Source organism: Athene cunicularia (assembly GCF_003259725.1).
Source record: "Athene cunicularia isolate RWA chromosome 1 unlocalized genomic scaffold, athCun1 chr1_part2, whole genome shotgun sequence".
Lineage (NCBI taxonomy): Eukaryota > Metazoa > Chordata > Aves > Strigiformes > Strigidae > Athene > Athene cunicularia.
The window spans coordinates 28,752,801-28,767,926 of record NW_020799092.1 but is presented as its reverse complement, the minus strand read 5'-3'; the positions used below and the strand labels follow the sequence as shown (position 1 = coordinate 28,767,926).

The 15,126-nt window shown below is 46.1% G+C and overlaps 1 protein-coding gene across 1 annotated transcript in view; it reads right to left on the bottom strand.

Moving 5' to 3' along the window:
* The window catches only part of SCUBE1 (signal peptide, CUB domain and EGF like domain containing 1), a 228,838-nt gene that overhangs the window by 12,621 nt on the left and 201,091 nt on the right, over nucleotides 1-15,126 (bottom strand). Inside the window, exons 12-17 of the mRNA XM_026864497.1 lie at nucleotides 12,563-12,679; nucleotides 9,075-9,197; nucleotides 5,976-6,095; nucleotides 4,341-4,433; nucleotides 2,709-2,825; nucleotides 636-794 (exon numbers count right to left, since the gene is read on the bottom strand). Coding sequence (XP_026720298.1) covers nucleotides 636-794; nucleotides 2,709-2,825; nucleotides 4,341-4,433; nucleotides 5,976-6,095; nucleotides 9,075-9,197; nucleotides 12,563-12,679 — 729 coding nt within the window. The remainder of the gene's footprint in view (nucleotides 1-635; nucleotides 795-2,708; nucleotides 2,826-4,340; nucleotides 4,434-5,975; nucleotides 6,096-9,074; nucleotides 9,198-12,562; nucleotides 12,680-15,126) is intronic.

Genomic DNA, 15,126 nt, shown 5'->3' with positions numbered 1-15,126 from the left:
CACCCGAGCGACACGCAGAAAGGTGCTTTCTGGCACCACTGCTCTTTGAACCCCTTGGCTAGCGTGGTACTCCTCAGGGTCAGGAAACTGCCTTTGAGGTCTGATGTGTTTATAGAATTCAGCCCACGTTTCCTATGGCAGGATTTCATAGCATAATATTCCATCTCACGAATAACTTGAAGCAATTCTTTTTCTTCCTGAAGTTTCTTAGGAAAACATGAATTTTTCATATGTGTGATAAAAATGTTTGATTTTCAGACTGAAGTTTCAGCAACTTACATTTTGGAGGATATTTTTATCGTCATTGCTGCAGAACTTCTACCTAATCCTTACAGTCTCTGTGCATCAATTAGCACTTCTGCTGTTTAAAGAAATCAGACTAAATTGAAGTACATGACTTAACTCGAGGCTTTGAAGGAACTTTGCCGCAGGTTCAATCTTTGTTCCTTTGGCTTAATTTCATACTCGATTCCTTTCAATTAAATCCCTGAAACTTTGAGTTTGGAGAGGCTGTTGAATGAGGCTTGTGCTAAAAGGTTTGCCTGGCAGCTTGATGAAATAGCATCAAAGAGATTCTAACAACACACAGAGGAATTGAACTCTCGTTTCTCTCCACAGACAGATCTTTCACAAACCTGAGACTTCTTCTGACTTCATCTCCACTTCAAACTCCGCAGTGATATGGGACACTTCCTTGGATGGTGACTTGCGGCCTCGGCGTTTCTTCTTGGAGGAATCGCACTTGAGGTTCACAAAGGTCACCTGGCAGTTGTCTGTACAAGGGAATTGACCTCCTTTGCGTGAGAGAAGCAACACAGAAAAGAAATCAAGTAGCAAAGTAGCAAGTGACAGGCCCACAAGCGGTACCTCAGCTGGGTTACGGTGAACGCAGCGAAGGCTTCCTAACATTCCACACGCACTGTCAGACACCTTCTCTGAGCAGTTTTGGGTTTGCTCGTTTTGCTAGTGAGTGCAGTAGGCAAAAATATAGTGTGGTGATGCTCAGCTGCACAGTGGTACCTCTACTGCCTGTCTCTCTTCTGCATAAGAATTAGAAAGCTCTTTACAGAAATTAGTTAAGATCAGCAATACTATACACACTCATGTGATGGTTAAACAAAGCAAGAGAGTCAACGTTCACAAATTCATGAGAGTGGCAGGCCTGGGCCTCTGGAAAATACTAGCTGGTATTCCATCTCCTTCAGCAACGACAACCACCAGGTATCAAAGGTTTTAGAAGTCTTTGGAAGGTTATTAAAATGTATTGGAAGGCTTTATCTGAGGGGAAATCACAGAATCCTTTAGGTTGGAAACACCTTTAAGATGGTCAAGTCCAACTGCCAACCTCACACTGCCAAGTCCACCACCAAACCCTGTCCCTAAGCGCCACGTCCACACGCTCTGAAACACCTCCAGGGATGGGGACTCCACCACTTCCCTGGGCAGCCTGCTCTTCTGGTGAAGAAAATTCTCCGACTGTCCAATCTAAACCTCCCCTGGTGCAACTTGTGGCTGTTTCCTCTTGCCCTATCACAAGCCAGAGGACCTGAATGCCCCCATCAGTTATGTGTAACCGCTGAGGAGAAGGGCCACAACATGCTGGGACACAATGACATAAACATCCTCTGCCTATCTAAAGAAATCTGTGTGAAAAACATCCTTCTTGTGATAAGTGATTGACCTTCTGGTCAGAGAGGAATTTTCAGCACTCAGGGCACCAGAAGGATTTCATTCCAAGTGTGTGGCTGTATGATACAATCCATATTGCATTATATAATAACTATTAGACCCAGAAGTTCAGATGACATAACAAACACAAAGCAAAGCAAGCAAAGGACAAGGAAATGCATCCAAGAAAAACATTCCCATGGTGACTGTATGGATCAAACCCAACTTCTATGACTTTAAAAATGAGTTTGATAACCATATCTTATTAAAAGAAGATAATACATAAGGACAAGGTAAGCTGCCTGACAGCTGAGTCTTGTTTTAAGCCACTACTTGGAAAATTAGAGATAAATCTCTAGATTGAAAGGTAAAGATAAAATATGAGTCTAAATTTTAAAAATAGTATCTTTAAACCGTTAGCATTTTTTTAGGATAGGTGTTATTAGTCTTCTCTGTTCAGGGCTCATACATGACTCCTCTCCCCCTACCAAAGGTGGTGGATTCACAACAGAGAACATCCCCAGCAGACATTTGCTGTAAGCTGCTGAGCTGCTTTAAGCAACAGTATGAGCTATTGTAATTACACCAATACTGTGTATTAAAATCCAGAAAAATTCAAGATAATATTAAATTTAAATGAGCTGCAAATATTTTAAGCTGTGCAAATGCACAGCAATAACACCCAAACACTCTTTGATTGTCCCTGTTGTGATATCGAGGGGATGGAGGACAAGAAATGCCATGAAGATCTGTTAAATACAAATGACTTTAAACATCTCTTTTTTGTTCCAACTTTAAAAGTGCTGTTAAAATCTAATAAAAATAACCCCCCACACCTAGTCATAACAAGTTTTAAAAACATTTGATTACTTTGATTCAGCCTGACACAAACTTCTTGTTAATTCCAGATTTTTGGTAGTTATGACCAAACCTTGTAAATATTTTTTTTCTGTCTGCAGTGTGGAAACAAAATATGCAAAAAAGAAAGCAAGCAAACAAAAAATCAGAATGTTGTTTACATGTTAGAAGAATCCACATACCTAAACCAGTTTGCTTCCCAGAATCTTTTGTTTTTTCTTTGCTGCGAGGCCGTAAATGGCACTTTGCATCTTTAATTTTAAAACGAGCTTTCTGCTTGATTGGAGGGGTTAACGAATCTGTTGATGTATGGTAAAAAAAGTTATCATTTGGGATGCAGGTGAAATGAAGTCTGAAACTTTATTTTTAAAACCAGACTCAAAGGTCTTTCTGCAACATAAGAGACAGCCCAAGAGTTATACACCTTGTACAAGAGGATCCATTTCCCTAGGTTCATTCTTTCACATAAACACTTACTCTTGAGCCCATAAAGATTAATTAATTTGCTAGTACCTCACATGCTCTGCACATGCACTTCCCCTCCAGCAGGCCTGCACATCTTGGTGGAAGTTGGGGGACTTTGTCTCTTACTATGGAAAAGGTTAATTCTTACCTTTTGTTTCTGACTTTCTGTCTGTGACTTCCCCCGTTACCTGGCTGTAACCCTGCTGTTGCTAATGCCAACAAGGAATAAGACAAATTTAGTGGAGCTACACTGCTGGCAACTGAAAATGATCCGAAGGAAAGGTCTTTATTTGACTGTGGTCTATGGCTCACAAGCTTTATTCTTCAGCTTTAAATCCAAGCTGGCTATGCCCTGTGAGTTCAAAGGCTGTTACACAGCCACGGGCTGCTTAGGAAATGCAGCTGCTGGCTGCTTCCTCACAGACCCACGGTGGCAAAGGCTGGGCCTGGCCTGACGCCCGCCAGCTGCCGCGGGCTGCCTGTGGGCCGTGGAGCAGGTGGAGGGTGGTCGCAGGTAAGTGCTGCAAGGTGGGTCCCTCTGTCCCTGGGAGGGCCTTGCTGAGCCCGGACTACAGCGGTGGCCTGTCCCTGTGCCCCAGGCAAACACACCTGCTGCCCTCGCCTCACGCCATAGCACTGCACCTCCTAAGGCACCCACATACGGGAGAGACAGGAGGCAGGAGGGCTGGCAAACCCGAGAGCAGTTCTGCGGGTCAGGACACGGAGAGCGGCCTGAGACTTCCACTGCTGGGTGCTGTTTCAGCTGCTTCTAATTTTGCCAGACTTCAACCATTTTGAGCTGAACTTTATTTTTTGATGCTGAATATCAACTTTAAGACACATTTTGAAACGTCTCTGCAAAAATAATCCAGCCACTCCTGAGAACAAGATGAATGAAACGCAGTAGGTGCTCATGGAAGTCTCACACCCTCTTTACTGGGAATCCCCAGCAGCAGGACCTGTGCTCCCGAGGAAGGACTCCGGGACCCACCACAGCCTCTGCTCATGGGCTACTGATGGGCCCTGGGCTCACTTCCAACTCTGGGAAGAAACACCGGATTGATATGCTTGTTATTGCCTTGCTGGACTAGGGGAAGTAAATTATTCTAAATATTTGTCCTTGTTGAATATATCTCAAGCCTCCAGCACTCCTGCAGTCACCTACCAACACAGTGCCATGCTGGAGGGCAACGAAGCACACTCCATTCCTCAGGGGGGCTGAACACGATGAAGCACAGGCTGCTGCAATGCCGGCCGCACGTCCTGCAGCTGCCCCATGCTCTGGGGACCCCCACACCCAGCACCCAGCACCCAGCGCGAGACGCCCATGCGGGCGCGGGAGCACCCACCTGCACAGCTGGGCAGGGTGGCGTTGCGCTTCTGCGGGGTCTTGCCTTGCTGCACGGGGACTCCACAGCTCAGCGTGTAGCTGCTCTCCGAGTCTGCGGGGCAGAACGCAGCGTCAGGGCACCCGCCCCACGAAGCACCCGCTCCCCTCTCACCCCCAGCACCACGCTCGCTCCTGAACACACACAGTGCTGAATAAGGAGGCACTTCAAGTGCTGAACTTGGATTTTACGTAGTTGAAATCGTTTGCCAAAGGCCACTGCTTCACAGTGTTGACTAAGTTTTGTTTCTCCCAGCATGGAAATGTTACACTGCATAAACAATCTGCCATGAGGTTAGCTGTAAATGATTCTGTGATGGCCAAGCAGAAAATATTTTGTGTTTGTCCATGGCTAAGTCCTTGTGCTTTGATCATCTCTAATTTAAAAAGTAAACCACGTACTTTTGTAATAATTTTAGCTTCAGACTGACAGGATCTATTGGCAGAAACAAAACAATAGCATACTGAAACCCTTACAGGGTTTACATATTGCACACATAAAACTGTGTATTGGTGCATATAAATTAGATAAATGCATGGTTCCAGTAATTTCTGCTAAACTGAAAATAAAGTGTGAACAGCTCTACCACACTAATGCTAGGACTAACATGAAAAGTAGAGACACTCTTGTGGAAAATTAATCCTCTGTCAGAACCAGAACCTGTATGAAAAAGCAACAGCAATTCCCCATCCCACCTGACCCGCAAAACTCTGCAGATGAAAATTCCATGAAAATGTAGCAAATGATGCTAAAAAAAAAAGGAGGGGGGCGTAGATGAAATGCTCGAGTTTCTGTAAGTAACGCTCAGCTGAACTATTACCAGCAAAATTTATGAAAACCCTCAACTGCAGCAACTACCACTGAGAGATCCTTTTTGCCACAGCCCCCCTGAAGCAGAGCCAGCTGCAGCCCTCCAGCGTGAGGCAGTGGGTCAGGTTTAAGGCAGCTGTAGGTCACCCTCTGCCCTGGCTGAGACGAGGGAGCTCGCTCACGTGCTGGGGCAGCCACGGCCTTAAACACCCCAGCGTGTCCCTCCCAGCCCTCCACCCACCTCAGACCCTGCTCGCCCGGCTCAGCCCCTCCCGGGGGGACCCTCCGCTTTGGGATTTGTTTCTGCTCCTGCTCCATCACACATGTCAGGCCACGATGCAGAGTCCAGTGCTTTAAGCAGATGCCTGGACAGGCACAGGGGACTCGACTCAAGTTTAAAAACATGGTACTGAAAATTAGCAGGAATTAACTGAAATCAACTGTTCATTTTTTCCTCACTTTTGTCATAGCAATTCAATATATTAAAATTTTTCTTTTGCACGATCCTGGTTAAGGCAGATGTGTCTCTCAGGTTTTTGTTAGAATTTCCTCACTCTCACGAAGCACACCTCAAATTAAACCACAAAGAGCCAAACCTCTAATGTAACCACAATCAGCTCGTCTTGTAATTAGTGATGTGCATGTCTGGCCCAATTTAGTTTATAAAGATGGTTTTGCTCATTTACAGTTGTCCCTAACAAAACCTGAATGCAAGAATCATTAATACATTCAGAGAAAAATCATTGTCACATCTTAGGCTTAGAGGGATAAATACTTTGTACAAACCTGGAACAAAAAGAGTATTGGATGGGCATGACAGGAAGCAGCTCTCTATGCCTCCTGTCTTGCTACACACTAGTTGGGCCTTGGGGGCTGGTTTGGCATTCGGGAGACATTTCACCATCTCTGAGGAGAAAAAAAAAGAAAAAAGAAAAAAAAAATCAGACACTGCCCAACCCAGAACCTTGTGCATCCAATTGGTGAGGAAAGGCAGAAGTGGCAACAAAGGGAAATCACAGGTCCAGGCATTTCTGAACTAAGCACCTATTAGGGAGAGAGTATCTGGATCCTGAAAATGAAAATTTCATTGAAAATGAAACTCCTTCACATTTTTCGACCTAACCTGTAGAACAGTCTTTCCTTCCCGTGCTCCACTTTGGGACTGTTTGGGTCTGAACGCAGGGGTGAGCACAGTTCTGTGTGCACACCCGGCCCTCAGGAGCAGGAGGTAAGAGATGTCCTCTCCCTCTCCTGGAGGCAGAGCTCTCTGCTTTGACAGGCCAGCTACCACACCATGCACAGGAGTCACCTGCACAAAGATCTCTATTTAGATGACCGCTAAAGTGGGATTTTCCACCTCTCACAGACTTTTTCGTTTCAGCTCCACAGTCTAGCTCCTGAAAGCAGAAAACTGCCCAGGCAGGCGGAGGTGAGCGGGCTGTGCTGGGGTGGAGACGGGTGCCGGTGACGTGCCCATGGTGACACTGGAAGGGACACCGTGACACGCAGACACCAGCCATGTCTCGCCAGCGCCCACCACAGAAGCACCCGGCAGCCCGTGTGATGGGGACACCCAGCTTCTGCCCCGGCTTCAGGGCAGGATGGGGACAGGGTCCCGCAGGTCTCACAAGCGGCTCTGCTGGGGCAGGGGCCTGCCTGGGTGCTAGCTGAGGCCACAGAACTGCGATGAACGGCTGGGCCAGTCTCTGCGCTTCACCCCGAGATGATGGCGTGCCACTGACAGCTATAACCCGGCATTTATTTCAGTTGATCTTGGGACCTTTCTCCAAACAGACGAGGGGGTTCATTCCCGGCAGGTGCCGTCACTACCCGCACTGAGGCAGCCTCACCGCTTCCCTCCTGCTCCCCGACGGTTTAATCTGCCCTGGCTGCTGCCCGGCTCTTGCTTCGCCACCGAACCGCCCCAAGGTGGCGGCACATTGGAGCTGCAGCAGCCAGACCCGTCCGGGTCCAGTAGGCTTTGGGGAAAGCCCAGTAAAGCTGGGCTGAACCAGGGCAAGTCACACGTGGCAGCTGAATGAGCCTGGCCTGGCTGGGGTGCGGAGGAAAGACCCCAGCAGGCACCTGCTGGGCATGAGCCTGGCTCACTGCTGGGTAACACAGATAAACACTGACCAGTCCCTAAACACGCCCGATGGTCGCAGCTCACCTACGGGAATAATCACCCTCCACTTACCTCCCTTCTAAGGTCTTTTACGTTGCTTTGGTGATGTTTTTAGAGAAAATATTTCTTTGGACTGAGGAGACAACACAAGCACAAAGTGTCATTGCTGAACAGAAGAGGATTTTGTTACTGCAAATGTCTCCAAATCATGTGGCATTCAGGATCACCAAATAGCATCCTCCTCCTTTTTATTGTGCTTTTGTAACAATGTAGAACGCAGCTTCCTCTAAACAATGTTGGTAATAACGGCAGGCGATCAGCAGAGAGATGACACTCATTTTAAGCCTCATTAAATTCATCAGATAAACCAGTGTATAGCAATAGAGAAGGGTGTTCTATTTTCTGTCTTTCAACTTCATTATTACAAATAATGAAGAGAAATTTACAGCTACGAAAATATTTTCAATACAGCCTCTCACCACAGGAGCAGCATTCTTAATAGGTTGAGAGGGAATATAGCACTAAGCTTCTGTGGTCTAACTATATACCAGACCTCAAAAGATTTTAGTCCCTGCTGTTGATTTACAAACTCCTTTCCCAAGGACCAACTGGTACAGGTGCAAGGGAGACCTAGCAGATAACTAAAAAACAGAGTTAACCATTTCTCACTCGTACAGTACTTAGTTCTCTATATAGCAGGGAAGGTAATAAACGTAAAGGTAAGCAGGAAAAATGAAGTACTTCGTTGTGGTTAAGAAGAAAGTCAGTGGCAAAGGCTGAAACCCAGTTGAGATACTCCACCTCGGTTATGAAGTGCTTTCCATGCTGCTCACGTATCCACGTCGGTGAACAAATCCTACTACTGCATGATGATGCAAGAGGCCAGGGAGGTGCCCTCTACTCCAGACTTTCCTCAGTATGTGCAGAGATTCCCTTAAGCAAGGTCCCCCCCTTTCTCGTTCTACCTTGCTCCCAGTTAGGTATTAGGCATCAGCCCCAAGTGTATCTATGAGAAGTTATTCATGGTTAAAAAAAAAACCCAAACCAAAACCCACAACCTAAATTTGACTGTAGAAGACCTAAGGTATGTCATTCCCATTAAAAACATGAAAATGGAACTAAAAATCTCACAGAAAATACTTTGAATGGCTGTAGCCATGGCCAAGAAGTCATCTCCTTAAAGGATACAGAATTCAGATCTGCCAAAGTGGCACTAGCAGCAAGTGCCATAATTTCAGCGGCCTCAGGATTTGTACTCGTTACAATCAATACTTTTGACACACTAGTGTCAGTACTTTATGTTAAGCAGGACACCTTCGGAGATAACTTGAAAAACTGGGTTATGGTGCTGTGAATGCAGATATTAACCTGAATGCCATTTCCTACTTGTAAGCACTTTAACATTTTGAATATTTTAAATTAGTTTTAGAGGGAAATAAGAGTTATAGCTGAGGCACAGAGATGGACACAGGACAAAAGTATAAAATACATAAAATAATGACAATTTAGATTTGTGTGAATGGACTTGTAAAATTAAAAAAAAACCCAGCACAAATAAAATCCAAGATACTGGCCATTCTCTAATCCCCCTGGAGTTCCATCTTGGCCTGAATTAGGATCAGGTGTTATCCAGGTTTATAAAACGAATTTTGGGATCTACACTGCAGAATGCGGCATCCCTCAGAGGAAACCACGGGCTCTTCCTCCCTCCTGGAGAAGGGGGGTGTCACCAGTCACCCGAGTCAGCCTCCCGCACTTACCAACACAGTCCTTCTTGTTCCAGTGCAGTTTCTTCCCGGGTGGACAGAGGCACTCATAGCTCCCCATTGTATTGAGACACCCATAGTCACAGCTACCGTTGCTGATGCTGCATTCATCAATATCTGAAAATATTAAAGGTGAGAAGAGTGTTAACCACACACACATGTATACTGTGCATTAAGGTATTACACGCATACGGATATCTGTTTCTACTACATCTTCCACATTTAAGTCTATATAGACATGTATAAATGTAGACAATATTCACAGCAAACAATTTGAGGGCACACTGCATGTATTTGCCCTTAGACACACGTACAGCTCCTACTCTTTCCAGGATTCATGCATACCATACCATTTACTTGCCAGCAGTAGTTACACTGAAATTCTTGGAAGTACTCACAAGATACAGAACATGCTCAAAAGTCTCTGCAGCATCTGGACAATAATGTATATTGCATGAGGTGGAAAAATGTCAGAGGCATAAACATCTGTGAGATTAGCTCACTTTTGCATAACAGGCAGATAAATTCTCCATAGTGATTCACAGAGTTTGCTTTTAGAAATGATTCAGATGAAGGAGGAAACAGATCTGGTAGGAACTTCGCAGCTGAGGGGTAGTTTAAATATTTAGTCTTCTACTCCTTAAATAAAAATGGAAGGTAAAAGCTTGCAGGAAGGCAAAGCAATTACCAGATACGTTATCACTGATACTCCACATAAACTCTTTCACCTTTTGATACATTAGAAAAGTATTTAGTCAGTATGAGGTATATTCTTCCCAGTCCAGGGAATCAGCAGTTCTCCACTTGTGCCACCGGGCCCATCTCCCCTCTCCTCTCCCCCCACCCAGAGGGGTATTTATCCACCCCAGGATCCTCCACAGGAGCTGTGCTGCCACGTACTCACCTCCAGACCATGCTCAGGGCACTGCATGGGACAGGCCACAATTGTCGTCGGGCACAGTGACCCCTGACTGATTCACTCGTGTGGCCATAACCCTTGTTCTGAGCTGCGGCCCCGCTGCTGTCACCTTGTGCCCTGCAGGGCCTCCATCACCCCACTGCTGTCACCTTGTGCCCTGCAGGGCCTCCACCACCCCACTGCTGTCACCTTGTGCCCTGCAGGGCCTCCACCACCCCGCTGCTGTCACCTTGTGCCCTGCAGGGCCTCCCTCAGCCCGGGGTTTCTGCCGTTGCGGCACAGCTGCCCTCCGCTCCCTCAGAGGGAGGCGTTAGAGGGACGGACTGAACAAGGCCCAGGCTGTGCCACCTGACATCAGTCCAGACCAGCCAGAACGACACCAAACCAACGGGAGATACACCCACTGCTAATATTCTGGCTTAATGACAGGCCTCAAAACATAGCTGTGCAAGGAAAATTGTCCCTTAATGGGTTTCTGAGGGAGATCTGGCCATCAGTGCTCACAGGCCGAGTGTCCAACCGCCTTTCCAAACCAGGCCAGAGCCCAGGCTTGAACTCCCATTGCCGGTGCCTGGGGCCGGTGAGCGCACGGGGGCCGGGGGCACAGCCTGAGCTCAGGCCAGTTCTCCCAGGGCCCAGTTCTGGAGCCCAGTGGAGGGCGAGGTACGGGTGGGAGGTGGTGCCGATCAGGGACTGGGCTCAAGCACACGCTCAGCCCTGCGCTGGTGAACAAATACCAGCCCATACACATCAGCCAAGACTTCCTCTGCGTCTTGTGGCACTTGATGGGAACATGGCAGTGTTTACCAGGGCAGCTGCTGGAATCCAGAATCAGCTTGCTGCTTCTGATGCAAGATTTTAGCCTGTGTGGTTAAGCAAAAAATCTAAAAACCACGGCGTACGTGCATAAAAGTAACTGAGAAAGACACTCATACAACAGGCATGTTTCTAGACTATGTTATGATTTTGGGGTCAGAGTCAGGACTTCTGGAGGTCCTGGGACAGCAGTTCCAAAAACTGACAGGGGAGACAGTCCCAGAAAAAACATTTTCTGTAAAATGTTGTACATAGTGGTGAGGCTTGTGCTGAGTGGGATCTATCTGTGAACCCATACACTGAAACACACCTCTAGTCCACAGTGGTGCTGCCACTGAGCTCTGGCCCAACTGTTCAAAGCCGAGCTCTTGCTGTCGGGTACCTCAGCCCAGAACGAAGCTCCTGAAGAAGCCGCCAAATTCTGAAAGGCATTGATCGGTCCCGCAGGAGTCAATCCACTGCAAGCAGGGCTCTACATACACAGGCGGTGTAAGTGCTTAGCACCAGCCTTCTAAAAGATTCCCTTCTGACACATGAGCTTTGTTACAAGAGACGCCATGAAAACGATCCCAGAGAAACAGGGGTTCCCCCTCAGCACAGAAGGCCCAGGACAAGGACACTGCCATGTTGTTCATTAATTACTTGTAGAGGGGAAACAAGATGGAGAGAAAGCTTGATAAGAGGCAAGCTGGCACAAAATATTTTTGAAGGTTCTCACTATTTCTCTCTAGTTTCGACTTCTGCTCGGTGCCATATGGATGGCAGCCAGGGTAAGTTATTTGTTCCACTGTAAACACAACTCTCCAGGGGCTGACTAAAACTAATGATAGGCCTGAGTGGCAAAGCCCGAGGCCTAGACAAGCCTGGATTCAGAGCTGATTTTGGATCTGCCCATTGTGGAAAAAGGCAGGGGGTTTGGATCTGGTTATGCTTTTGCCTGAAGTTCAGTGCCCAGTATTTCCAGCTCTGAGTTTTGGTCCTATTTCAGTCTTATTTAGAAGACTGAAGCTGAACTGAGGCTGAAGATTAATTTCAGTGCTCTGAAATTTGCCGTCTTGGTCAAGAAGTTGAACCTCTAATTTGGTCATTGTGGTATTACTCCCTATGATGCACTTAAAAAATATCCCTGCCCTGGACAACCAGACATTACAGCACAATTCTTTCCATTCATGACAAAAAGGCTGAAGAGCTGGAGTAGCTCCATGGAAGATGGGGACAAGGTGCCCCACAGCCTTCCGTTAGTTCCATGGGCAGCTCATGTCAGTCTGGTAAGGACAAATACCAACAGAGCCAAAATCTGTAATCTTCGTAAAACTGACATCCCTCTCCTTTTTGTTTCCGCAATTTGAAGCCTTCCTTCTGTAAATACAACTGTGACTACCCCCACTCCTGAGGAAGCACCAACTGGTAACTCTGTGTTGTAAACCCTGTAAGGAGCCTCCCCTGCAGGGTGCCAGGAGTCCCAGCCACGAGGCTGCCTGGCCATGGCTGTGGAAGGACATCCCGGCAGCAGTGCCACAAAAACACCTGGCTGTTGGATTTTACTGATGTTCTCCTCCCGGGAATGCTTCAACAGATTTGAGGTGCTGAAATTTTAGTCATACCCAGCTCATGCTATTTTAGCTTTATTTTAACTTCACTGGTTTATCTTCTTCAGTTCTAAAATCTTCAGCTAAATCGAAGTGTGGCTCATAAACAGTTCACAAAGCAGACAAGCAAACAGATAAGCAAAACTCAGTTTCCAAACCTCCACAGTGCGTCAGCCCGTAGAGCGTGTAGCCTTTGTGGCAAAGACATTCAAAGCTTCCGGGGTAGTTGATGCAGGTGTGATCACAGGTCCTTTCGAAGGAACACTCATCTATATCTGAATTCACAGAAAAAGCATTAAGAAATTAGAATTCGGTTAAACTGAATGGCTGCAATTTCACACTGAGTTGCAGCATCTCATTACTGATAAACCAGCAGATATCCCCCTGGTAAAATCTGAATAAAACATCAGTCTCGTTCCTCTATGAAGAAAGGACTTGCAGGTAAATGGAGAAATGTAAGAAAAGACAACTTAAGAAAAACCATGAAGACCGAGTTATATCTGTTCGCCATTAGATGGCAACCTTTAACTTCTGATTGTATTTTCCCAGCAGGGCTGGGGGGTTATATTAAGGTTTTGGGGGTTTCAGAACAGAACTTTTGGGTTGAATCACATCATTCCTTCTGCCAGTGACCACTCCTCCTTCCCCCTGCCCACAGGCCAGGGAGTGACCTCCAGAGCTCAGCTCTGCCCAGGCTGGGCTCCCAGAGCCCTGCGGGGCGCGAGGGGACTAATGCTGAGACTAAACCGCTGTCGGGAACAGAAGGGACTGGCTGCACTGACGCAGGAAATCTTAGTCCAAAGTCCACATTCTACCTAATTCAAGAAAATTTGACCTCTTCCCCTTAAAACCGTCAGGCATCTCTACTGCGAGACCCTTATTTACACAGTTTCTTCCATCCAGCAGCCTATGAAGAAAACAATTCAAAGCAGATGGCCCCAAAGACGGTGCAAAGGCCTTGCTGAGCAGGGTGACATAAAGGTTTATGTGACAGCAGCCATCAGTGCTGAAAACCGTTACATTAAAGGTACTTTAAATAGCAATGTGTGCAAAATAATAGCACTTTGAGGTGAATTTTATCCTCAGTCAACTGGTTTTCCTAGAATCCTCTTCAGTCATTAATTTTTTTTCTGTTGAAAGGTCAGAGAAATTAATATAATGGTGTTATTTAAGAGTAGCAATTTCAAGAAAAATCGCATTCCTCTACTATTTCTGAGGTATAAATGAATGGAATAGTATTCCCTTAATAGCTTGCACACTTTCTAAAGTTGCTCATTAAGAACATAACCTACTGCTATATATAACTTGGACTTTCACATTGCACATGCTTAGAAAGATGTGGGTGCTTGAAAAAAACGTGGAAATTCACAAACACTTAAGGGTGTGCTACCCATTTCTTATATTCAAGTATTATTTGTATAATTTTGAAGTTTAATGAACCATTCTAGGTCTCATCCTGCTATTACAAATGCAAATACTTCAAGAACTATAAAATTAAGATCTTGCGTATGTGTACTCAACGCCAAAATCTGTGTGAGAGTTTATGCACAAATTTAGAACGTTGTAACCAGCTATATTTTAACTGATCTCCAATTTTAAGTGTTTCAAAACATTCACACAAAGAGAATTCACAACGTGAAAAGCAACTGTTCAGGCAAACACAGAACATAATATGAAATACACACGATGAGCAAAAATCCAGGGTACCCAGTTTTATGTGAGCCTCACAATCACTTGTTACGATCAAGTAGCGAAAAAGGACAACTGAGATTTTTTTACATCTATTTCATTTTAATGCATTTTCCTATGAATTTTAAAACACCGTTACTTGAGTTCTGAAAGTGATTTCTTTTTAAGGTTTCCTTTATAGTCTTGGAAATATAAGGCTTTTGGATACACATAAATGGCAAACTGCTTCAGTTTTCTCTAAATAAATACATAAAGTAAAATCATTTGGGAATGAACACTGCAGTTACAGTTTTAAAGGATTTTTAATGCGTAAGAAGCCAAATCATACATCATGCTTTCATTCATGTGTAACCTTGTTGGCTATATGGTATTGCAGGGAATTTACAAAAGCAGCTCATTTTCTGGCCTCTGACTTACCTTGGAAGACTCTTTTTCAAAAATAATTTTGTATTCCCCACTAGTGATCTTATCCTGCACTGTTGCAGTTAGTGGGGGTCCTCACACCCACCGCTCCGTGCTGTACCCCTCATGGCTCAGGCCTCCACAGGATTTTCTTTGCATGAAGGATGCACATGCCCCTCTGCCCTGGGAAGGACAGGCTGCCCGATGCCATGGCCTCTCATCTGCTGGCCAGGCAAGAGGCACTTGGGATGGACAAATGCATTTCCATTCCGCCAAAGTCACCTACTCATAAACTTATATTGCTCACGCTGGCCGGCAGAGATGCTGAAACGAATGCTTTTATTGTAACACAAAGCCTGCTATTAAAAGCTTTTTTTCCATTTAAACTCCTCACCCCACCTCCTGCTGCGGTTCTCCCAAGTCCAGCCTCTGCAGAATCGCGCCTCTTGCCTTGGCTGACCAAACGCAGAGCCCCCACGCAGGCTTTCCCGTGCCCAGGCCAGCCCCGGGCCCTCTCCTCCAGCCGGCGGAGCGCGGGGCACTGCCCCAGAGTGGGTGACGGGCGTGTCGGATGTCATCCGCACCGTGGAGAAAGAGGAAGGCGTAAGGTGCAGGGTCTGTCTCTTATACA